The sequence below is a fragment of the Gymnodraco acuticeps genome, unplaced genomic scaffold (assembly GCF_902827175.1).
Source record: "Gymnodraco acuticeps unplaced genomic scaffold, fGymAcu1.1, whole genome shotgun sequence".
NCBI classification, from domain to species: Eukaryota; Metazoa; Chordata; class Actinopteri; order Perciformes; family Bathydraconidae; genus Gymnodraco; species Gymnodraco acuticeps.
The window spans coordinates 679,595-705,737 of NW_022991168.1; the positions used below are offsets into that span (position 1 = coordinate 679,595).

Below are 26,143 nucleotides of genomic sequence, written 5' to 3' on the forward strand. Positions count from 1 at the left end.
ATTTCCCGTAAATGGGAGAAAGATTTGGGTACTGAATATATTGCAGATGATTGGCAGGCATCTATAAACTTAATCAGAACCACGTTTATATGTAACAGATATTGGGAAACCCAGTATATTTCCACTACCTCAAGGGGCAATGACGGGCTGTTTATGAGGGTCTGGTGACCATTTCTGGATTATTTGCCCACTGACCTGAAAGCCGTACTTCTCGGGGGGGGGGAGGGTTCTGATTGGAAAGCTAAGTAACATCAACTATGGATGACGCTTGAGGCTTCTGTTGACTGATTACCCTGAACTCACAGATTGCGGACTGAAAATAATATTCCATGTAAATGCATGTGTATACACATATTTTATTTATCCTTTGTGGTCCATCTATATTATTGTGATTAGGTAAATGAGGATTATTATTATTATTATTATTAAATTGTTGTCAAATGTTGGGGGGGGGGTGTTATGCATTGTTCTGTATGTTGTGTGTGTGTGAAACTCAATAGAGAGTATTTTTTTTTAAAAGAAGAAGAAAAGTCAACTGTTTAATGGTGTGTTCACACTGCAAGAAAAAAAAGTTTCTTCTTGTTCAAAGTCCTTTCGAAGAGTTGAATAAACAGTTTTGACAGGGACACGTGAATTCCACATCATTTTTAAACTCTCTGCCAACTTCACATTACAAATGACAAAAAATAATTGATCCAAATTGAATTTATAATACAAGCATTCAAGCATTATTACAGTTATTTGACAAAGAATGAATTCAGACTTTTTACAAACTGGCTTCACAGCTACTTACCAATGACAGGAGCTGCTCCTCAGCGTGAAGTAGAGTAGATTTCAGGCACCAATAACAAATAGTTTAAAAAAGGGAGGGCGATGGAGTTGGATTATTGGTTTGGGCTTAATGATTGGTGAGTTGAAGGTTTGATTAACAATTTCATATGTTATTGAGAGATGGCGTCTTCGTCACGGGTGGGATTTTAAGTCCACTACAGTCGTCCCTCGAATGGATACTCCTCCCATCCCTTCAGTGATGATGAAGGTTGGGAGTTTTTACCATCACCTCCACCTAGGAGACAACCAGGTGGAGGCAAATTATTAGAAACATGAAAGAAAAATAAATCACATCTATTTCCCTCCTTTCCCACCGCTTACCCTGCCCTGCAGAGGAGAAGAATGGAGGAACAGTGAGTGTGTTAGCTCCCCCTCCGTTGGTCTGGGAGCAGACGTTGGCATGTCGTGCTGTTGCTTTCTGTTTGTAGTGGTTACTGTGCAGCTTGTACTTCATTAGGAGGATGAAGATGAAGACAAGGACAGAGGCCACGATGATGCCTCCAATGATTATAATCATGGTACCGCCAAGGAACTGAAGAAAGATAAAGACATAAGGACAGTAAGCCTGGTTTGCATTTATGATTTTTAAAGCGCTACTTTTTGCTTTGTGGTTCACTGAGTCCGACCAAGTGAGATGATTCATCAACATCATTACATTACATTACATTGCATTTAGCTGACGCTTTTATCCAAAGCGACTTACAATAGACTTACTTTGACATCACAATGAAAACTGTTCAATAAACTGTGCGATATAACATAACAGCAAGGGGACTAGTTTGCAGGCATGGATATAAGTAGTAGCTCGATACTTAATGGAACTTGAAATGAAATTGTTTTGTCAACCAGCTGATTACAAATATTTGTTTTTATATAGCAATTATTGAATAATTGAGAATAACATAAAATAGGCTTGCAATCTATAAGTTCACAACCTTTCAACAGCGCTGTTAACTTGTCCCATAACATTTATGGTTTGAATAATGTTGACCATCCACAATAAGGTGTAAGGATTTTCTTAAAAAAAAATTCTGTCATGATACAGCAAAGGTTCAATTCATATTAACCGATGGATGCAAACAAATTCATTAACTATACAAATACGGACTTGTACATGCTATTATTTTTCAACATAATACTATATCTTCTTCTTCTCCTATGGTCTGCAATTTCATAATTATTTGGAAAATATTTGGGAGACACTAGAAAGAAATGCAACATCATAATGTCCCACAAGCCATCAAACTCCTTAATCAATGATGGCTAGGACGCACTGTTTACCCAGCTGGTCTGGCATATAAACATATTCTAGTAGAAACAAAAGATACCAACATATTACCCTAAATATTACTTTCCTCGTTGTTAAAGCGTATAGTAAGTCTGTTTGGATGGTTGTCCTCTCTTTCTGTGTGCATTTTGACCTTTAACTGCATGCATTCATCTCCCAATAACTAACTCGCCATTCTAATAATACCGGAAGTGAGGGACCGCTGGCAAGTTGCTGCCGCACCTCCTCTGTTGTCTGTCGATTGTTTCGTGTTGTTTTATCTCGATCTGTTGAATGTTGTCTTGTGCAACTGGACTCCAAACCTGTCTGTTACAAACTCGTCTGTCCCATCTAACACTGTGACGATTAATTTAGCCGTTTAACAGTCTGTAAACGCGCTAGTGCTACTGTGCTGTCACTCGGTAGCTTGAAGCTAGCTGTGTCGGTACATGGCTCACCGTACTGGACTACTTGGGCCCCTTTGTGCTGTGCTCTCTTTGACCGGATAGCTTGATCTGGTGTGCCCTGCAAAGCACCTGTTCGGATCTGTCCGCTGCCATTCTGCCAGCTCTCCTGGGTGCACATCTCCGCCTGTGGATTGCTGCCCCACAGCCACTACCGGCTAACCTGTCACTCGTCCCCAGCGCCGTACGTCTGGTTGCTCCGCCTCGAGAGAAAACCTGCGGCTACAACCAACACGACTACTCCTCCGCCTCAGCAGTGCAGGTTTTGTCGCTTCACTTTATCCATTTGGATCATCAAACCGCTGGATTACATTGTTTTTGGTTTTTAACTCTCATCATGTGGATTTTTAAACTGCTCATATGGTGCGCTCTGTGTCTCATGGTCACAAAATGCGTCTCTACCGCTGCGTTATTCTGCAACGGAGCTGCTACGTCTGCTTGTCCAACACTCTAACGACCAAGATACACTCACTGTGGATCTGGACGAAACTTTGAGTAATCACAGTGTGTTATCCCCCCAGTCTAAAGCATCCACATATGCACAATTTACCTGTCTGAAACTATGTCTGTTTAACATAAGATCCCTCACCAATAAGGCCCTGCTGGTTTCTGACTTCATTATGGACAAAAAGCTTGATTTGTTAATGCCTCACTGAGACCTGGCAACAGTCTGATGACTTCTCCCAGCTTAATGCAGCTGTCCCTCCGGGTTACGCTTTTATTAGTAAACCCTGTGCCGTTGGGAGGGGGGGATCTTGCTGTGTTGCACCGTGAAAACATTAAAGTCATTGCTGTCACTATCCCCCCATCACTCCTCTTTTGAATGATTAGCTGTAAAACTCCCTGGCCCCAAACCCATCAGCATTATTTCCATCTACAGACCACCAAAGCCCTCTGCTGTTTTTCTCATTGAATTTTCATCACTACTAACATGTGTATGTGCAATGTCCCCTACTGTTATCCTCTTAGGCATCTTTAACATCCACATTGACGACCCATCCAATGTTTTTGCACATGATTTCATCTCACTCCTGGACTGCCTCGATATCACACAGCATGTCAACCTCCCAACACATAACAAGGGTCACATACTGGACTTACTCTGCTGCACTGGCATCACTCCCATTAACCTTGCTGTCATTGAATTCCCCATTTCTGACCATTCAGCTATAATTTTGTATATCCATGCCCCCCTTTCCAAAGCCAAAGAACAACGGTCCATCACCTTCAGAAAAATTAAACATATTAACCCCACAGATCTCACAACCCTGATGTATTCAAGGCTTGCCTACCAGCCATATCACCCATGATCACTGACATAATTACCTCCTCCCTCACCTCTGGAATTGTACCCCCCACCCTCAAACTGGCTGCAATCACTTTCATCTTCAAAAAAACCTGGTGCTGACCCAGCCTATCTAAACCACTAAAGGCCCATCTCCAACCTACCCTTCATTTCCAAGAGCCTTGAGAGGTTTGTTGCCGCACAGCTTCAGTCCCATCTTGACATAAACAACCTCCATGAACCCTTTCAATCTGGTTTCCGCCAAAAACACAGTACTGAAACAGCCCTGGTTCAAATCACCAACGACCTCCTCCGTGCAGTTGACTCCGGACTTCTCACCATCCTCATCCTCCTTGACCTCTGCGCTGCATTCAATACCATTTCTCACCCACTACTCCTGGACCGCCTGGCTGGCATTGGGATCACTGGTGTTGCTGGTTCACGTCATACCTCACTGACAGACAACAGTTTGTACAACTCGGTAATCACAAGTCAGGGTGTTCTATTTCACTGGGTGTCCCCCAGGTGTCAGTACTGGGTCCAATCCTATTCATAATATATCTCTTCCTCCTGGGCACAATCCTCCGTCACCATGAGGTTAATTTGCACTGCTACGCCGACGACACACAGGTCTACATTTCCTCCAAACCCACCACTGCCCTGCCCCCCACCTCCCTCACCTTGAGGACATCAGGAGCTGGATGAGCAGGAATTTCCTGAAGCTTAATAGTAGCAAAACTGAGGCCCTGCCCATCGGCTCAAAATCCACCCTCACCAAGTCACAAAACACCCCAGCACCAAACATCATCATCGACGGCTTCCCCATACCATTCGCTGCCCAAGTGAAAAGCCTCGGTGTCATTCTGGACGGCTCCCTCTCATTCGCACCACACATTAAAAACATCACCCGCACTGCCTTCTTCCATCTTCGGAACATCTCCAGACTCCGCTCATCTCTGTCCCAACCCAGCACTGAAATCCTGGTCCACTCATTCGTCACATCCCGGATTGATTACTGCAATGCACTTCTGACTGGAATTTCCCACCAAACTCCTCAATAGACTGCAAATAATCCAGAACTCTGCTGCCCGGATCATCACCCGCACCAAACTCATCCGACCGCATCACCCCCCATTCTCACTCAACTACACTGGCTTCCCATATTACGGCTTCACCGTATTGAATACAAAAACCTTCTACTCACATATAAAGCTCTCCACAACCTAGCCCTTAGCTCCTTCAGGAGTACACCCCCTCCCGCATAAAATAACGTGCAGGAAGTCGGCCATTTTGAATTTGGCGTCGGAAAGACGCAATTTATCGCGCTTTTCGTCCTCGAGACATGGGCAATTAAAAGTTATCAAGGAAATGTTTTTATTTCGCACGGCGTAGCCGTGATTTGGTGCCAAAGTTCGCGTTCGCTCGATGCTAGGCGATCCCTCGCCATGGAACACGATGTTGCTGTAACTCCAATGGACACAGTCCCATGGTCCCCCAATCTTCACTTTTATATCACTGGTCCATGCCTCAACAGCTCTACGTGAAATCTGAGATCTCACCATCTGCCGTTTTCCATCGCCAAAAAAACCTGGTGTTGTCGTAATTCAATGGAAAATCGTCCAAACGGCACCAGACTTCCGATGATGGCTAATTGTCCGGCCCTCAACAGCTCTACGCCAATTATGGGATGTCATCATATGCCGTTTCCATGGCAACGCATCCCTCGCCATAAAACACAATGTTGTCTTAAGTCAATGGAAAATGGTCCAAACTGCACCAGACTTCAGATGACAGTTAATGGTCCGGCCCTCAACACCTCAATATGACAATAGCGAGTTTTCCTCAAAAGCTGTTGCCATGGCAACACAATCCCTCGCCGTAAGCACAATATTGCTATAACTCCTGTGTAAATGGTAAAAAAGGGTTCAAATTTCACATGTGTGCTAACCGTAAAGCCCTCGAGACATATATGAGTCAGTTTTGAGATTTCGTCAAATGTCGTTGCTATGGAAACAAAATGGTCGCCGTGAAACACGGTTTTCTCATAACTCCAGTTAACATGCTCCAAACGGCCCAAAACTTCACAGGTTTGATAACAATGTAGCCCTCAACACATCTAGGCGTATTATGGGGTGTCATCAAATTCCGTTGCCATGGCGACAGATCACTCGCCATCAAACACAATGTTTATGATACTGCTGTAACTCCCATGTACGTTGTCCGATCGACCTGAAACTTCCCACGTTTGCCAACGGCCGGGTCCTCGAGACACCTAGACACACACGTCGACGTGCGTCGAAGACCCGCTCAACGCTGCATGCAGCTTTAATTATTATTATTATTATTAATAATGTTTTTTTCTTTTTCTTTGCAGGTTGTCATGTTTGATAATTGAATCTGGATCACAATTTTTCATTTTGTTATGTTGTTTATTCTGTACACAACCACTATGGCAGTGGTTTTCAAACTGTGGGGACCCTGGTGGGTCGTGGAGGTACTGCAGGGGGTGCGCAGGAAGAAATTGTAAACAAACACTGCTCGAAAATATCTCATTGGTCAGAGAGCTGTGTGCATACTGCTGCCATTTGCAACATCCTACTTGTGTGAGTTAAGCTTTTCTGCTGTTGCTGCCATCAAAACGAAATACAGATCAAAGCTGAACATTGAGAATGTGTCATGATCCGTCTGTGTTGTGTTTTGTCTTGTCTAGATCTGTCTTTAGTTTTCTGTCTGCGTTGTGTCTTGTCTAGATCTGTCTTTGGTTTTCTGTCTGCGTTGTGTTTTGTCTGGTTTAGATCTGTCTGTGGTTCTATTTCGTATATGGCTTCGCCCTCTAAGGCTATCGCTATTGGGTAATCCCCCTGCGCCCCCGCGCAGCACTGAAACACTTGTAGTCCACGCCTACCCGCAAGGTGGGCCCCACCCTCGGGCTTCCTTCCGGTATAAATAGGAAGGGGGCCCGGCAATCTGCTCCCTCTTTTCTTCAGCAAACCAGCACAGTTACTGAAGCACAGCAATTGAGAATCATCAGGACAACTGCGTCCGTGATTGTCCCTCATGTGGCTCTGTGTTCATAATGAATTATGACTAGCAGAGATAAAAGCAGGATGCAAATCCTGCCTGGGGTCAGAGCACGCGTACGCGGCTCTAAACCAGCAGGTAGCATGCACACACTGCACTCGTCTCCCCTCGGGCGACAGGAGGTGGAGAGCGGATGCTCTTGCTGCTGTGGCCGAGGAGGACGATTGGCCCGTCCAGGCTTACGAGCCTGCGGGCGGGGCCTCGTGTCCCTGGGGCTGAGTGCCGGGCAGGAGTCCGAGGAAAAAGGCAACTCCTGCCTCCTTCCAGTTCACCGTTTGGTTCTCCCCTCCCTCCGCTCCCCCGGACGGGGGAGAGAGAGTCGGAGCAGGGTGCCAGCTTGGCGGCCGAACATGCTTTCCCCCTCTCCGTCACCACAGCGCGGCGGCGAATAACATCGCACGGCTCTCCAACTTGGTGGGGACACTGGTAGAGCGGTCCACCACCGAGGCAGAGGAAATCAGCAAGGCGGCCAGCACGGTGCTCATTCTGGGCGCGTCCGTCGCTGTCTCCCAGGTGAGGATTTCCGCGTGGGTGACACAGATCCAGCGCCACCTCGGGATGAAGTAGGCGTCTGTTACGGAGACGACCAGAAAAGTGCTACTGGACGTTCCAATCAGCCCAGACGGGCTGCTCGGACCCCAGTTCCACGCCATGGTGGAGTCCATGAAGACGGCCGCGGAACAGGCGGACGGCATTCGCCAGCATGTACAGCTGGCTCCAGCCTGCTGAGCTGCCACAGCGGCATCAACGCCGCAGCAGCTGCGGCGTCTACGCCGGCCACCGGAGGCCGCAAGCGGAGAGACGCCCACAGCAACCGCCTCGGCGTCAGACTCTGCAGGGGCTCCGTCCCACGTCTCCGCTCCCCCGCCACCCCGGAGACAGGGTCTCCCGGCGGCGAGTCAAAGGGAAGTGTTCTCCCCCGCTCCTGGTCTGCTCCGCAAGAACCTCCGAGGAAGCAGAGCCGGTAATTAAGCCGGCTGCCGCTAATCTGTTGATTAAGTAGACAGCAGGGCTCGCTGCAGAAGCCTGCCAGTTTTAACCTCGGTTAATAACCTGCAGAGCTCGCGGCATTCCTCTGTCCGAGATATGCCTCCTACACACGGTCATAATAAACCCATGAGCGCCGTTATAACGCCTCATGTGGGCAGCACTGCACACACCTCCACTCATCCCCTGAGCGTGTACACGCCTCATGATGACAGCCGGAGTGAAACGCAGCGTGTGGAGGCGTCCTCGCAGCCCTTTCACCTCACGGGCAGTGGCGGCGAGGGCAATGGCGTGGCTCGTCACCATGACGACCATTACGGCACATCACAGAGAAGCCAGAACGGGGGAAGGAGCAGTATTCCAGGCTGAGTGCCCCCAGCGGCAGCGCCCGCAGCACCACGGCTTCAGGGCTCGCTGCAGAATTCTGCTGGTTTTAATATTGGTTAATATTGGCCTTAATAAACCCATATATAACGCCTCATGTGGGCAGCACTGCACACACCTCCATCCATCCCCTGAGCGTGTACGCGCCTCATGATGAGAGTCGGAGTGAGACGCAGCGTGTGGAGGCCCCTGCACAGTCCTTTCGGTCCAAGCTCACCTTGGGTTGCCTCACGGGCAGCGGCGGCAGGGGCTCTGGCGTGGCTCGTCACCAGGACGACCAAAAAACCACATCTCGAGCACGTGCGCCCGCTCTCAGAGGTTTTCTCAGAGTGGCAGCGCGTGGGTCTGATGGACAGATGGATGAGCAGGCTGATCAGCAGAGGATACGTCCTGCAGTTCGCCTCTCCCCCCCCCCCACAGTTCAATGGGATACAGGAAACACTCCTGTCCTCCCAGAAGCTATGTCTTGCGCTCCAATCTGAGTTGCTGGAACTCCTGTTGAAAGAGGATATTTCCAGGGTTCCTCAAAGGGAGGAAAATCAGGGGTTTTCACTCTCGTTATTTTTCCAATCCCGAAAAAGACTGGGGCAATGAGACATCCTCGATCTGTCAGTATTCCACATGCTGACGATCAAACAGGTGCTGGAATGTGTTCACCAGGACGACTGGTTCACTTCCACCTGAAGGATGCATACTTCCACGTACCCATCATCCCGAAACACAGGAAATTCCTGCGGTTTCTCATTTCAGGGAATATCAGACCAGACAATCGTCTGCCATTCGGATATTTCCTGGCTCCTCCCATTTTTGTGTAGAGAAGGCTGGAGCCGCTACACAGAGGAGGGATGAGAGTGTATTTTCCTCTGGACGACCTGCTATTTGCTGGCTCGCTCCAGGGAGGAAGTCGCTTTACAGATGGTAAATCTCGTATCGCATCTGTCAAAGCCTGGGTTTCATAATAAATTGGAAGAAGAGCTGTCCTCTTCCCTCTCAGACAAACGTTTATCTGGAGTGGAATTAAACTCAGCCAGCAGAGCGCGGCTCTTGCGGCAGCAAGTGGAGAAACTGACAGCTCTCCTCCGGCATGTCACAACCCACACAGCCCTCTCCGTGACGCAGCTGCTCGGCGTTGGCGTCAGCTAGTCACGTGGTGTTCCCCTTGGGTCTCTTCCAACAGGGGGACACTCCAGAGGTGGTTCATTCGCTGCAGAAGCCTGCTGTTTTAACCTATTGGTTTATAAACTGCAGAGCTCGCGGCATTCCTCTGTCCCAGATATGCCTCCTACACACGGTCATAATAAATCCACGAGCACCGTTATAACGCCTCGTGTGGACAGCATACACACACCTCTCATCCTCTGGGCGTGTATGATGAGATGATGATGAGAGACGGAGTGAAATGCAGCGTGTGGAAACTCCCTCGCAGCCCTTTTGCCTCACGGGCAGCGGCGGCGATGGCGTGGCACGTCACCATGACGACCATTACGGCACATCACAGAGAAGCCTCTCCCCCCAGCAGTTCTATGGGATACAAGAAACACTCCCATTATCCCAGGAACAGTGTCTTGCGCGGTTTACTCCCGCTATTTTTCTAAATCTCGGAAAAGAACGGGGGAGTCGCCCCATTGCTGTACAATCAAACATGTGTTGATTTGCACAGACAACAGGCCACGGCTATGGAAGCAGCCTACCTCAATTGCCAGGGAGGAGTACGATCTGCGCAGCTTCTGAACGCAGCCAGGCGGCTGCTGTTCTGGGCGCGCACACACGTTGCTCTCCAACAGAGCAATGTATATTCCCGGCGAATTGAACAGAGGGGCTCGCAGAGTGCAGCAGCCGTTGTATGCGAGGAGTATGGAGACTCAGACCGGTGTCACGCACACTGGCGCCTCAGTGGGATTTGGCTTTGGTGTTACGCGCACTAAAGCAAAGCCCCATTTGAACCTGATCAGGTTCCCCTTAACTGTATTCAGCCAAAGTAGTACTGCTTTTGGCTCTATCAGAGAAAAGGGTGAGTGATTTGTCTGCTCTCTCTGTCGCTCCGTCATGTCTCCGGATCCTAGGAGATGGCAGTTCAACTGTTTTACGCCCTAACCCGGCTTCATGCCTATGGTCATCACAACTCTTTTAGGTCAAGAGTGATCACCCTGGCTGGCTTATTCCCCCCTCCTTACAGGTCGAAGGAAGAAGCCACGTCTCATCTCCTCTGTCCTGTGCGCGCGCTGTCCTGCTATGTGGCGCGCACGGCGGCCTGGCGCCGTTCTCAGCGCCTGTTTGTGCACTATAGAGAGCGCTCGATCGGGCAACCTCTGTCTGCACAACGGCTGTCACACTGGCTGTGTGAGGCTGTGTCACAGGCATATGTCTCCTCTTTGGTGGAGCCCCTGCAGAACATCAATGCGCACTCCACCAGAGGAATTTCCTTCTCCACGGCTTTGCACGGAGGAATGTCAGTGGAAGATATTTGCACTGCTGCATCTTGGTCTTCCCCCTGTTCATTTATTCATTTTTATTTGAGGGATGTCTCCCTTTCCTCTCTGACACACCCTGTACTGGGTGTCCTGTTGGAGTGAGTGACGTCAGGGAGCCAGCTGTGCGCCTCTCTCCTGCCTCTCGGCACACGGAGAGCGGCCCTTTTTCCCTCTTATAGGAGGGATGTTCCTTTTTCCTCTGACACACTTTGTACAGAGTGCCTGGTCAGAGTGAGTGACGTCAGGGATCCAGCTGGGCGCTCTCCTACCTGTCTGACACGCAGAGAGCGGCTGTTCCCCCTCTATGATAGCTGGGCAAGGTGGGACCTTCGTCTCTACTTTCTCACAGCGGCCGGTATGTATTGTTCCCAGCCTTCACCCCGTCGGGAAGATAGGCATGTTTTGCTATGTTCCAGGGACGGTGATGCGCCATTACGCATGGCACAACAGGCAGGGGGTGTTATTGAGCAGGTGTGTCTGTGCTTCTAGTGCCGGGCGGACCCAGTGGGGCGCAGACTACATCATGCTTCGCCCTTAACCCAATAGCGATAGCCTTAGAGGGCGAAGCCATATACGAAATAGAACTGAGGTTACCTACTGTAACCCCAGCTTCTATGAGTAAATGGCGCAGCCCTCTAAGTGCAGGGCCCCACTGGCTCTACGAATAGCTGAAGAAAAGTTATTTTGTATGGGAGCAGATTGCCGGGCCTCCTTCCTATTTATACCGGAAGGAAGCCCGAGGGTGGGGCCCACCTTGCGGGTGGGCGTGGACTACAAGTGTTTCAGTGCTGCGCGGGGGCGCAGGGGGATTACCCAATAGCGATAGCCTTAGAGGGCTGCGCCATTTACTCATAGAAGCTGGGGTTACAGTAGGTAACCTCAGTTCCCTGTCGTTAGTTTCCCTGGAGTGTCTAATTTACCCGATTGTGTTCACCTGGTGTCCCTGTGTTTTATCCTCCCTCCTCACCTGTGTCTTGTTTGTATGATTAGTCTTGTGTGTATTTAAGTTCTGGTTTTTCTGTCTGTCTTTGTCGGTTCGTCTTGTGTAATGACTTGGTCCTTCAGATCCAACGGCTGACGAGTGGTAGAGAACGGAGAAGTGGTGTACAGAGTACGATTTAAAGCGTTTGTGAGGTTTTTTTCACGGAGCCTACATATTCGTTGCTTTGGTGAACGGGTGTGGGGTTTCTCCGCTGAGCTGTTTTTTTTTTTTGATGACAGATTCAATGGCAACTGAGCCAGGAATGGACCAGACCACGGCAACGCGGATCATGGACAACGAGAAAGAGGGGGGCAAAACGGACGGAAAGGAGGATACCGACGAAGAACAAGGACAAAACAAGAAAACGGGAGAGGAGGAAACAAGAAAGGAGAAGGGGAGTGAGAGGTACAGTGTAGAACTAACTGTGGAGGTAACTGTGGATGGAGGAGCCGCAGTAACAATGATGGACTTACTAAAGGGAATACAAAAAAAGTGGGGTTGTGGACGGGTGCAGAGTGAGAGGGGAGCGGCTATATGAAGTCACCATGCGGACGTGTCTAGGGAAAATGAAAATAATGGAGGGGCTGAGGGTGAACGGGGTCATGGTGCACGCACAGGACCTCTTGAACAAAGATCTGACTATCTCGTTCCTAAATCTGCCGGTATATGTACCTGATAGGATGATACTTAAGAGACTAGAAGAGTGGGGGGTCGAGCCCATCTCGGCAATCAAAAAAAGAGTGTGGCCGGGCACAGAAATCACAGACGGCACCAGATTCCTGAGAGTAAGGTTCAATGACAAGGTCAGCTCCCTCCCCTATTCCACAAAGTTAGACACAGTGAGGGGGGCGGAGTACTTCAGAGTATTGCACAATCGCCAGGTTCCTGTCTGCAGGCTGTGCATCCAGCCCGGTCACTTCTTTAGGGAGTGCCCAGAGTTTAAGTGCCACAAGTGTGGCAAGACAGGACATTATGCCAGGGAGTGCAGGTTCAGGGCGGAGAGAGAGGAGGAAGATAAGGAGGACAAGGAGGAAGACGAGGAGCAAGATGAGAAGGAGGAAGGGGCGAAGAAAATACCCTTTGAGGAGGTCAGCGATGAGGATGAAGGCCTGAGTGGGGGAGGAGCGGCGTGAGGTGAGGATGGAGCTAAGAAAAGTGCAAGGCAGAGCGGCGGAGGCGCCGAAGGGAGCAGCGGCGGGGGAAAGAAGTGTCGGAATCCTGGAGTAGTGGAGGACATCTCGGAGGCATCAGAGATGGAGGAGGAAGTGCTGGAGGAGGACCCTGTGGGCGCCATGGTCTTCGGGAACCCTAATGATGAGCAGAGGGGCCGCAGCATGAGGAGAAACAGGCGTGAAGATGAGAAGAAGACCTCAGTGGAGAACGCCGGGCGGAGTGCTAGACGCAAAGCGGACAAGGAGAGGGAGATGGAGAAAAGGAGAGCGAGCTCAACAGAGGAGGAGCTCGGGAAATAAATCAACTTAAGGTAACGATGTTAAGGACGTTTATTATAACAACATCCCTCTTGATGGCAACCATCTCCTCCTTTAACGGCAATGGCCTCAAAAGTAGGATTAGAAGAGAACGGGCACTAATTCTATGTGGGGCCAGTATAATATGTCTGCAAGGAACACATTGGGATGGGGAGTGTGTGGAGGAGGTAAAAAAGGAGTGGATGGGTGAAGTGTTTGCAAATAATGGGAGTGTACATGCTAGGGGGGTGGCGATACTTATCAACTCAGGGGAGGTAAGGAATGCAAGGAAGGTTGAGGATGATGGTGAAGGGAGAATGATTGGAGTACAGTATGAATACATGGAAAAAATAAATATAGGAGTGATTCATAAAAAGGGTGAGTGGGTGAAAAGTGAGAAGGATGTGCATCGCCTCACGCTAACGCAAAGGCTGTATGGAAGTAGAGAGGGAGAAACGCTGGAGGAGTGGGAGAAGGAGTGGGGAAAGAGAAGGGCATGGGCGATAGCTGAGACGAGGAGAGCTGTGGAAAATGGGATGAAAAGTAATTGATGGGTGTGATGTATGACAAAAGTGTATGATGGTTTGAATAAGTGTCTGCTATATTTAAGAATGCTTGATGTAAGCTGAGAGTTTGTTCTGCAGGATTCTGTGTATGTTTTGATTTCTTAATGATATATGATATGCAGGAGTGTGGAGATGGAGAGAAATGCTTTATGATTGAAATAGATAAGAAGATCATGTGTGTATTGGAGAAATATTCATGAAAGCTGAGAATTTGGTGCAATTGATTTGTTTGAAAGCCTTGGGGTCCTTTCTTTTTGGGGATCAGTAAGGTGGACTATTATGTTTTAAAATGTAACTTTGTTTATATATTTCTATTAAAAAAAAGTAATGACTTGGTCTGCGGTGAGTGTTCTGTTGAGTCTTTGTTAAATCGGTTAGCCTTGAAATAAAGGAGTTATTTTTGTCACTTGAATCTGCATTTGGTTCCTGCTTCCTACACACATCGCATCAGAACGAACCGACCAGAGATATGGGCCCAGCAAATCCTTTTGAGCAGGAACTATTGGATTATACCTTCTCTTTGACTAACTGCGCTCATCGATGGATGGGAGCGGTCAGGGTTCAGCAGCGAGATGCTGCTCTGGCAGATGCATTCCACCTTACGATGAAGAGCCAATATTTGGTTAAATTCTTACCTGCCTGGCTTTTGGATTACCTCACGGTTTGTTTTCCCGATCCTGATAGACCCAGGTCTCCCAATTCCCTTTTTGATACCACACGCATCGGTGTGGTCCGTTTGGCGCCAGCCCCTGCTTCTCACCCAGTGTTTGCTACAGTCCAGGAGCCATTCGCTGGTACTCGTCTGGCTTTTGGAGGTCCACGGAGCCTCCAAACGGCTCCTAAAAGAAGGAGTCGCAAGGCCAGGTTAGCAGCACGAGCCCAAAGGGCCATGGTTACAGACCCAGTTCTGGCCCATACAGCCATGTTTCCGGCTCCAGAACCGTACCTTACAGCCATGGCTCCGGCTCCAGAGCCGGCCAATTCAACCATGTTTCCGGCTCCAGAACCGGACCTTGCAGCCATGTTTCCGGCTCCAGAACCGGACCTTAAAGCCATGTTTCCGGCTTCAGAACCGGACCTTACAGCCATGATTCTGGCTTCAATTCCGGCTCCAGAGCCGGCCCATTCAGCCATGTTTCCGGCTCCAGAACCGGACCTTACAGCCATGGCTCCGGCTCCAGAACCGGACCTTACAGCCATGTTTCCGGCTTCAGAACCGGACCTTACAGCCATGATTCTGGCTTCAATTCCGGCTCCAGTTCCGACTCCAGTACTGGCCTCAGCAGCCATGGTTCCAGAACCAGTTCCGGCCCCAGCAGCCATGGTCCCAGACCCAGTTCTGGCCCCAGCGGCCATGTTTCCGGTCCTGGTTCCGGCCCCAGCAGCCATGGTTCCAGACTCAGTTCTGGCCCAAGCAGCCATGGTTCCAGACCCAGTTCTGGCCCCAGCAGCCATGGTTCCAGACCTAGTTCTGGCCCCAGCAGCCATGGTCCAGGCCCCTGTTCCCGGCCCCAGCGGCCAAGGTTCCAGACACAGCTCTGGCCCCAGCTGCCATAGTCCCATCTCTTGTCCCTTCTCTGGTCCCCTCTCTAGTCTCTTCTCGAGTTCCCCCTCTAGTCCCTTCCCAAGTCCCTTCTCTAGTCCCTTCCCTGGTCCCATCTCTAGTCCCATCTCCAGTCCCTCCTTTAGTCACTTCTCTAGTCCCTTCTCAAATCCCAACTCTAGTCCCATCTCAAGTTCCCTCTCGAGTCCCCTTTCCAGTTTCTTCTCAAGTCCCCTCTCCAGTTCCCTCTCGAGTCCCCTCTCAAGACCCCTCTCGAGTCTCCTCTCGAGTTCCCTCTCGAAATTCCTCTCAAGTCAACTCTCAAGTTTCCTCTCGAGTTTCCTCTCAAGCCCTCTCTCTCGAGTTCCCAATCAAGTCCCTACTCCTGAGCCGTTGGAGGTCCCGCAGACTACTCTTCTGCCGGGGGTCCTGCGAACCCTATGTCCTGTGCCGTTGGAGGCCCAGCCGACTACTCTTCTGCCGGGGGTCCTGCCAACCCTAAGTCCTGTGCCGTTGGAGGCCCCGCCGACTACTCTCCTGCCGGGGGTCCTGCCAACCCTGTGTCCTGTCCTGTTGGATGCCCCGCCGACTACTCTCCTGCCGGGGGTCCTGTCAATCCTATGTCCTGTCCCGTTGGGGGTCGCGCCGATTACTCTTCTGCCGGGGGTCCCACCAACCCTAAGTCCTGTGCCGTTGGAGGCCCTGCCGACTACTCTCCTGCCGGGGGTCCTGCCAACCCTGTGTCCTGTCCCGTTGGAGGCCCCGCCGACTACTCTTCTGCCGGGGGTCCTGCCAATCCCTTGTCCTGTTCCGTTGGAGGTCCCGCCGACTACTCTTCTATCGGGGGTCCTGCCAACTCTATGTCCCGTGCCTTTGGAGGTTCCGCTGGGGATCCTGCCAGCTCTATGTCCAGTCCAGTTGAAGGCCCCGCCATCACCTGTCCTGCCGGGGGTACTGCCAACCCCTTGTCCAGTTCCGTTGGAGGCCCCGCCATCCTCTGTCTCGCCGGGGGTGCTGCCAACTCCTGGTCCTCTTCCGTGGGGGATCCTGCCGAGGCCTATCCCACCGGCTCCGGTTTCTGTTCGGCCGACACCGGGCTCTGCTCGGCCTCTGGAGCTGTCTGGTCTTCGCCCTCGAGCCTGGCCCCCTGTGAGCCGCATTCTTCGCCCTCGAGCCCGGGCCCCTGAGGGCCACGGCCTTCGCCCTCGAGCCCGGCCCCCTGACTTTTCCGGCCGGGGCCCTCGCCCTCATGCTCGGCCCCCTGACTTTTCCGGCCGCGGTCCTCGCCCTCATGCTCGGCCCCCTGAGTTCGCCCGCGGTGGCCTTCGCCCCTCCATAACCCCCACCTTGGACTCTGTCTTGCCCCCAGGCCGTCCGCCCGAGTCCCCCTTCTCGGCTTCTGCCTTGCCCCCGGGCCGTCCGCCCGAGATCCCTTCCTGGTCCTCTGCTGTGCCCCTGGGCGGTCAGCTCAGTCCCGTCCTCCTGACACTCTCCAACCACCCTGGTGGCTTAGTGATGCGTCCCTCACCTGTGTCTTGTTTGTATGATTAGTATTGTGTGTATTTAAGTTCTGGTTTTTCTGTCTGTCTTTGTCGGTTCGTCTTGTGTAATGACTTGGTCTGCGGTGAGTGTTATGTTCAGTCTTTGTTAAATTAAGGAGTTATTTTTGTCACTTGAATCTGCATTTGGGTCCTGCTTCCTACACACATCGCAACAGAATGAACTGAGAGTGGCAGTCTCAAAACAATAGCTCCGGTTTGAGAAGATCTGCAAGGGAAAGCAAGCACACACAAGTCATTGATAGGCTATGTGTGGAATAGGAATGGTATAGTGATGTGATCGTTTGCAACCTGCAGTAGAAATAGTAGTTAAGTGTTCATTCATATATTTTCCTTAAAGAAATTCAAATTTTAAAATCTACGGAAGGGAAGGGAAGAAGGTCTACTAGTTTTAATTAGGCCAAATTAATTCACAGTATCTATTACAAGCACTTTTGTTCATGTGTAATCCATAATAAAATATAAAATTATAGTTGGAACTTTGTATCTTCTTATTATTAGCAGAGAAAATGTAATGTTTTCACAACAATTAATCCTACCAATATAGATGGGAACCGGGTTGGGGGGGCCCGAAAATATTTCCAATTACCCAAGGGGGGCCCGACTGAAAAAGTTTGGGAACCACTGCACTTTGGCATTGCATACATATTGTCTGTCACGGGAAAATATTCCTAAAGTAACTTCCATTTATTTCCTCCTGTAATAACAACTGTTTCTTCTGAGGAGTCTTTCCTTGTCTGCAGCAATGGTCTTAGGGCATTAGGGTGTTGAATGCTCTTCTGGCTAAATAACATTTGTTTTATTAGATGATGATGCAGGTATAACACACTTACCTGGTCTCTTATTGAGTGACAGCGTCCATACTCCGTCTCCGTAGTAAAGGACACGCAGCCCACCAGCTTTGTTCCCGTCAGGGCGGTGATGCCATCATCGTAGACGGCCAAAACACATAGCTCATAGTCTCGCGATGACGCCAGGTCGCTCAGCAGGAAGTACTTGTGGTTAGCCGGGATCATCCTGAATGAGCCGGAGAAGGAGACAAACACATTTTAGTCTGTATGTTCTATATTTATTCTGATATCTAGATTGTTTGTAGATTATGGTTTTAAGTTTTGGAGAGACGATTATGGCGGCAGCACCTGCTCTAAGGGGCTGTTCTCATGCCGCAATTTGATTTTTCTGTCAAAGACGCTGTATTGTAGTTTTGGGTGGATCTGCGGTAAAACCCGGAGCAGACTTCTTTAGTTGCCTTTGTTTGTTGGCCTATGAACTGGATTGAACCGTTGGGGTTGTAACCAACTGGATTTTTTGCTAAAGCGGATTGAACTCTATATATTGACTCTTTTCACCACACATTGCACACATACTGATCTTATATGCAATTTTTCCCCCGATGACATATATCTGACCAAAATGAAAATCGTGTGATTTATTTTGTATTGCATTTCGGTGATGGAGGAGATATCAAATAAAGTAATTCATTTGTGTATGGTTTGACTGAACAATTTCTGTTGGATATTTTAGACCTGGTTCTGACTGGCACCCCACTTTATTAAATATAGGTCAAACCTGTTACAAAGTTAGGGTATTCCATATAATCTGTTCAATGTTATCTGACTGATTGAAAGGAAGTTTTTTTTAATTATACTGCCTTTTGAAAAACAATGACGTTTGTTATTTGTGTATTTTTATGTTAAAGGGCCCATGTCATGCTTTTCCGGTTATTACCCGTCCCCTTGTGTGTTATGAAGGTTTTTATGCATGTAAACGGTCTGCAGAGTCAAAAACCCTCAAAGTACACCCTAGCGAGTAAAACTCTAACACAGAAAATACCTGTCTATGCTGCCCCAGAACGCCTCGTTGGAGATTTCTCTTTTTCCATGTGTTACTTCCAGGAACCAAAATGGACCAATCCGCGGAGCTCCTCACACACCAGGAGGGGTGGGGACCTTTAGCGTACATTTTCAACTAATCAGCGACACACCTGCCGAGAAGCCAACTCTGGTTATTGGTAGCTCTATCCTAGCATTCCGGGGGTCAGAGCAGGCCACATTAACCCCTTTCCTACCAAAACAGTTCCAGTTCTAGCTCCGGGCTAGTGCTCTTCTGGTTATTCTTTTTAGCCCCAGTTGTATTTCAACTGCCCTATGCCTGCTCTTCACAATGGTCAATAATAGAGAATGGGTGGTCTTTAAAACTAAGGTCAAAATAATCAGCATCACACTATGGCCTGTTAGTGTTGCCTGACTTCACATACGTGTGTTTTTCACAAGTCACTTTGCTCAGCACTACTGCTTGTAGCAACTTTAATTTGCGGTACTCGCCATGACCCAGCCTCCGAAGTAAGCCTGACATTTTTGGATCATGGTTCTCGACGGGCAGTCGATAGGGGCCAGATAAGTACCGGTTTTCAGGCCAAGAGCCGGCCCCGGCACTAGCTCCAAACTGGCCCTGGACCTGCTTTGGTGGGAGAGGGGCAATTGAGGCACATCTGAAACTTCTTGCTAAGAATAAACATAAAAACAGTAGGATTGTTAGTTGTCTTCTATCTGTCTGCAAGTCGTTTTGAAGCCATATCTTCCTTTTGAAATAACTTTAAGAATAACAACATTTGGGAAAATCTATTCTACAAAATTATTTGTCATACCACTTTAGTGCTGGATTGGTCCCTCCGTCTATTGTTTTCTAAACCAGTGCTTTCCGACCAGGGAGTTTATATGACTATGAGGCTGACAATCGAGCAGCTTACCAATGTAAGGAGGCAGAGGCAGATCGTCAAGCAAAAACACCCAGTGTGAGAATTAATTTAGCAAAGTGTACAACTATATACAAATAAACGTAAAGGTCCCATGTCATGGCCATTTCTACTTATCATAATTCCATTGTTGAGGTCTACTAGAATAGATTTACATTGTTCATTGGGGCGGTGGTGGCAAAGTCGATAGGGACTTGGCTTGGTAACTGGATGGTCACCAGTTCCAGTCCCGGCAAGACCAAGTGCTACCGAGGTGTCCCTGAGCAAGGCACCGTTCCCTACACTGCTCCCCGGGCGCCGTTCAAAATGGCAGCACACTGCTCCTCACACTAGGATGGGTCAAATGTAGAGAAACTATTTCCCCACGGGGATTAATAAAGTATATAAAATATCAAAGTTCCAAAATCACAATGGTTTCTCAAACAGCATCTCTGTATAGTATGTGTATTCACTCTGTCCTACACACCTTGTTGGAGCTCCTTACCTTACCCTCCCTATGAGCCCACTGTGCTCTGATGTGTGTTTATGTGTTACAATTGCATTTGTTAGCAACCAGAAAAGGACACCAGTAATGACAAACAGATGAGAATGCTGCGTGGGGTCTGGGTGCCGTGTTGGCGGGACGTTGCGGGGCTCGCTGCTCCGCTCGAGGAGCGGACAGTGTGAGCTGGATTACTGGTGTCGTTTCCTGGTTGCTGCGTGCGGTCTGTGAGACAGCGAGACACAGAGGAACTCAGCCTGAGCACACACACGTGAGTTTGTGGCGAACTGTGAGTGGAGATCCACGGAGCCGCGGCTGAGAAAATATAAGGTGTGTGCCGGTGAAAGATAAGGCTGAGTGAGTGTGTGTGTGAGAGGTCCATTTGGACCTTGGTATGGTCACGTCACTATACTCAGGAAGAAAACAATGGAAAAAGAAAAATCTCCAACGAGGCATTCTGGGGCAGCATAGACAGGTATTTTCTGTGTTAGAGTTTTACTCGCTACAGGGTGTACTTTGAGGGTGTGTGACTTTGCAGACCGTTTACGTGCAGAAAAAGCTACATAACACACAAGGGGATGGGTAATAACTGGTAAAGCATGACATGGGACCTTTAACACAAAAAGTAAGGACATTTGTTTCTGGTAGACAATGTAATGTAACAATGCTTCTTGGCAATACATCTTATACCGTTGGAAAGCCTGTTTATTTACCTTTCAAATGGTACCACATTTGTGAGGAACATGCATTAGGATGAGCAGGAGAGCTGAGTATGTGGGTCGCGCCCATGAAACATGTGACAAATATCCTCTGCCAATGCCAAACCGCTTTTTTTGTGCTGTTGACTCTTGTTAGTTGCACTCTTTGTTAACAATGTATTCATTTAACAAGCAGTAGCGTGTCGGAAGAACCTGGCATCTCCTCATCATGCTGTTCACCAGCCTGGTCACACACTGCTGTGGCATCCCATTCTTCAACCAGTTTTTCTCCCAAGTCTCCCAAGGTGATCCCACACCTGTTCAATGGGGTTGAGGTCAGGACTACAGGCAGGCCATTCCATCCTCTCCACTCCCACACTCTGGAGGAAGTCTGATAGTCCTCGCTCTGTGGGGGGGAGCGTTGTCATCTTGCAGGATGGAGTTTGGTCCCAGACTGTTGAGATATGGGATTGCCACTGGTTGCATAATTTCATCTCGATATCCCTCTGCATTGAGATTGCCTCCAATTATTAGAAGCCTGTTTTTTTCAGTGAGGGAGATGCCGCCCCACACCATCACACTGCCTCCACCAAAACATGTTACTCTATCAGTCTCTGCGTCGTCTCCACACTGTGACCCTACGTTTCAAGTGCTGTAGGCAGAATCTGGACTCATCGCTGAACATAATGTTCCTCCACATGTTGAGGTTCCAGTGCAAGTGTACCTGAAGGTGAAGGGCAGTCATGGAAGGCCTCCTGGCAGCCATACGAGACTGGAGATTGGCTGCTGTTTGGCAGAGATGATTTGTCACATTTTTCATGGGCCCAACCCATATAATTAGCTCTGCTGCTCATCCCACAAATGCATGTTCCTCACAAATGTTGTATCATTTGAAAGGTAATCAAATGTAAGGTAAACAGGCTTTCCAACAAGATAAGATGTATTGCCAAGAAGCATTGTTACAACAGAGAAATAATCTACCAAACACACATTTCCTTACTTTTTGTGTTAACTTTATGTACAATGAATGGCAAATAACCAGGCTTGCTGAATGGTAACTCTTCAATTACTTCAATACAACCACCTCAACCAAGTCGATCCAACCTACACCATCAATACCGAACCACCCAATGACACAAATAGCAGCCTTTTATAGGCCCATCATTTAGGCTGTACCATTCACAGGGGTGCTATAGCTAGATATATTTGTATATAGAGCAGGGATAGATAAATTCAATAATAAACCTGTCCCCACAATAATAAACATACAATCAATAACATAGTAATTTAAATTACTAGATGAATGAGAACCTAATATAAATCAACAAAACATAACTGTAACCGGGTTCCCTTGCCCCCTGCGTCCTCCTGCCATGTTAACCCCACCTGGAACAATACAATAGTATCTCCGATTACATTGCAACAATTCATATTTGCTGTGAACATGGTTTGGGTCAGAGATTATATTGTTGGAGAGCCTCACTAGGTTATTATGGTATGCTGACCCTGACAGGTTTGACCAACAATCTTTGAGCAGATTTCCAGCTGGTGGAGCAGTTTTAAAGCAGTCGACAAACATTTGTAGCAATATCGTGGAATAGTCAAAATTACAGACGTGAAGAACAAAAGAGGAAATTGTCTACTCGCCCCAAAAAACCTAAGGAAGCGGCGAAAATAAATTATGTATTTTGTTCTTTTGCAGAGATAATCAATATGGTCTTTCGATGACAGCAGGTGGTCAATCATTACACCCTAGTATTTGTATGAAACTCCCTGCTTGATTTATTTCAGTATGGATTACAATGGGGAGTCAGATGGTGAGCCAAAAACAATCTGTTGGGAAACCTTTGTTTTCCTGGTATTAAAGGTCCCATGTCATGCTTTTCCGGTTATTACCCGTCCCCTTGTGTGTTATGAAGGTTTTTATGCATGTAAACGGTCTGCAGTAACACTCTAACACAGACCTCCCCAAAACGCCTCGTTGGAGATTTCTCATTTACTTCCTGGGTATCGCTACGTAGGGATACCCAGTAGCCACGCCCAGAGCTATGGCCGCACCGTCTGCCAGCCTTTCATGAAACAAAGCTTCCCAAACATTGCAGCGATTCATGCCGGATATGCACAGCGTAGGGCACCAAAGAACGATGTTCTACTTTGTTTGGACCAGCGGGAGATTCGGGTACACAACCTGTAAGTATTCCTTGTTGTTTGTGTATTTATGATGTTTAAAACAAACAAGGTATCTACCACGACTGTTTAAATGGGTAAACGTTTTTCGGTCTGCTAAGTTGGGATCGCGGAGAAATGCTCTCCGCAGACCCATGCTCACAGCGTTAGAAACCTTTTTCTTACTCAATATCAAGCCACACTTATTGTTTTTACTTCGGCTGTGAGTGTGTGTGTGTGCTCAGGCAACACACTCTCACTCCCTAAGCGTCCAGGAGCGACGCTTGTTCAGGGTCCCGTGGCGTCCAGTTGTAACGCGCCGAGGCTCCTTCAGCTTCATAAATGGACGCAAAGAGCTTTCAACTGATTGCAATGTATTCCCATCGGCGGCGGTATTTGACGCTCAGGGAAGCACCGCATCCATTTATGTCGGCAGCTCTTAAAGGCAATGTGAGCGTCCATTCCTATTGGATAATGGATAATTGTACACCCGGAAGTAAGTATTCTCCTTACTGCCGATTGATTTGACAGTGATATCGCCACTACTCATCAACTCAAAAACACCAGATTACCTTTGTTAATTAAACAACATTGATAGGTTTAAATTTATAGGTTTTAAGTGTACTATGCTTTTGTGTTTTTCCCTTTCAATTCTGGGAAACAACTTGTTTTCTCTGAAATGTGGAGCGCCAAAGAGACTACACTACCCACAATCCCCAGCTATTGTTGTGACGACGCCTGTCCGCTTTGACAAACCTTGTGATACGTCAACAAGCTCTGTGATTGGATGAAATCCGTGACTCTGAACAATGTGGTCTGGAAAACCCTTTCAGTTTTACTCCTTTTACTGTCAATGTTGTTCATGAAGCTTTATCTAAGCTAGATCCTAAGAAACGGGCTGGCCCGGACAACGTAGAACCTTTCTTTTTAAAGATAGCTGCAGATTTTATTGCTCTTCCTCTTACTACTCTTTTTAACCTCTCCCTCAGCACAAATGCAATTCCAAAAGTATGGAAGTCAGCTTATGTCTTGCCTTTACTAAAAGGAGGGGAGGCAACTATTTTAAATAACTATAGGCCAATCTCAAAATTGTCAGTTCTGGCGAAGGTGCTCGAACGCCTCGTGAGTGAACAGGTAAAGGAGTTTTTATGTAAAAATGATATCCTGTCTAAACATCAGTCAGGCTTCAGAAAACAACATAGCACCATCACTGCCACAATGAAAGTGGTGAATGACATTACGAGTATTTTAGACAATAAGCAGAGTTGTGCAGCTCTATTTATTGACCTTTCCAAAGCGTTTGATACCGTCGATCATCGCATCTTAAAGCAGAGGCTACTCAGTATTGGTATATCCAGCCATGCAGTGGGTGGTTTGTAAACTACCTCTCTGAAAGGTCCCAATGTGTTCACTTTGATGGGCTGTCTTCTGAGTGGTTAAACATTGCTAATGGTGTTCCTCAAGGTTCTGTTTTAGGTACACTTTTATTCTCCATATATATCAACAGTTTAGGTGAAAATGTGGATGAAGCTACTTTACATTTTTATGCTGATGATACCGTGATGTATTGTGCAGGTCCCTCCATTAAGGAGGCTGGTGTCAAATTACAGGCTGTTTTTAACATTATTCAGACTCAGCTCTCTGAGCTAAAGCTTCTTTTAAATGTTGATAAAACCAAGTTATTTTCAAAAGCTAAAAAGACACCAGAGCCTGTTTTGGATATTGTTACTATGCAAGGAAAAGTACTTGAAGTGGTTACCAGTTATAAATACCTAGGTATCTGGCTTGATGATTGTCTTACTTTTAAACTTCATGTCAATAACCTGCTTAAAAAGCTGAGGGTTAGACTAGGTTTCTTTTTCAGAAACAAGTCCTGTTTCTCTTTTGAAGCCAGGAAAAGGCTAGTCACTGTGACCTTTTTACCTGTGCTGGACTATGGTGATTTGATCTATGAATGCACCTGCCCATTGCCTGGATAAGTTAGATGCCGCCTATCACAGTGCCCTGAGATTTGTTACTAACTATAAAGCACTTACTCATCACTGTACCCTGTATGCCAAGGCAGGTCTGCCTTCACTAACTGTACGGAGGCTCAGTCATTGGTACATGTTAATCTATAAAGCCATGTTGGGTAAACTACCTTTTTATATCTGCTCTCTGATCTCTCGACGAATTGAAAGTACATATTGCCTGAGATCTCATGATGTTGTTTTATTAAATGTGCAAAGTGCTAGGACTGTCTTAGGGAAGAAAGCTTTTAGTTGTGCAGCTCCACTAAATTGGAACAGTCTGCAAACATGTTTAAAACTGAGCACTTTGGTTCCCCTGCATCATTTAAAAACTCAGCTGGGTGACATGCTGTTTGATACTCATGGTACCTGTCACTGTAAATAGAGTTTGTAAACTGTACCCTGTACATTATGTTGTATGTCATCCTTATTGTTGTTCTGTTGTTTTTATGTTACATGTGTAACTAATGTCCTGCAGGTCACCCTTGAAAAATAGATCTTTTGATCTCAAGGGGCTTCACCTGGTTAAATAAAGGCTACAAACAAATATAAATTCATACAAAAAAAGTGACGTAGATTTTACTCTCATCTATTATTCAAAACCATTCTATTTATTTTAACATAGATTACATGCCAGTGTTTTATCTTTTTATTACTTGTATTTTTATACTTTATTTGCTATGAGTTATATCTGATGCAAATGATGTTTCTGAAGATGTGTAGTCAATTCCACCCTTCAATGTCATCTAAATAAAATTCAAGACTGCCTTAAGGACTTAAAAACGTGGATGACCTTACATTTTTTTATGTTAAACACGACCAAAACTGAAGTTATTGTACTTGGCCAGAATAATCTACGAAACAAATTATCTAAAGATATACTAACTATGGATGGCATTAATTTGGCCTCCAGTGAGACTGTAAGGAATCTTGGTGTTATATTTGATCAGGATTTATCCTTTAACGCCCACTGTTACGGACGACAGTCCTCTGCTCTGTTAACTGTGTGTGTGTGTATGCAAATGAGCTGCGAAGCTCCTTAGGTGACATTGGCTGTCCCGCCCCCGGACTGAAGAGCCGATTGGATTGACGTCATCCAATCCCTCTTCAGCCTTCGGCGCACCTTCCGGAGGAGGACCTTAAAG

The 26,143-nt window shown here is 47.6% G+C and overlaps 1 protein-coding gene across 2 annotated transcripts in view; it reads right to left on the reverse strand.

The window, feature by feature from the left end:
- The window catches only part of si:cabz01090165.1 (uncharacterized protein LOC100333421 homolog), a 493,854-nt gene that overhangs the window by 25,359 nt on the left and 442,352 nt on the right, over nt 1–26,143 (reverse strand). Inside the window, exons 10-12 of one of the 2 annotated variants that reach the window (XR_004571211.1) lie at nt 17,723–17,906; nt 1,153–1,363; nt 794–1,066 (exon numbers count right to left, since the gene is read on the reverse strand). Coding sequence is in view for 1 of the 2 variants with exons in the window: in XM_034237616.1 (XP_034093507.1) it covers nt 987–1,066; nt 1,153–1,363; nt 17,723–17,906 (475 nt within the window). In the remaining variant the exon portion in view is untranslated. Of the gene's footprint in view, nt 1–526; nt 1,067–1,152; nt 1,364–17,722; nt 17,907–26,143 lie in introns of those variants that run through there. The other variant, XM_034237616.1, reaches the window with a different exon arrangement.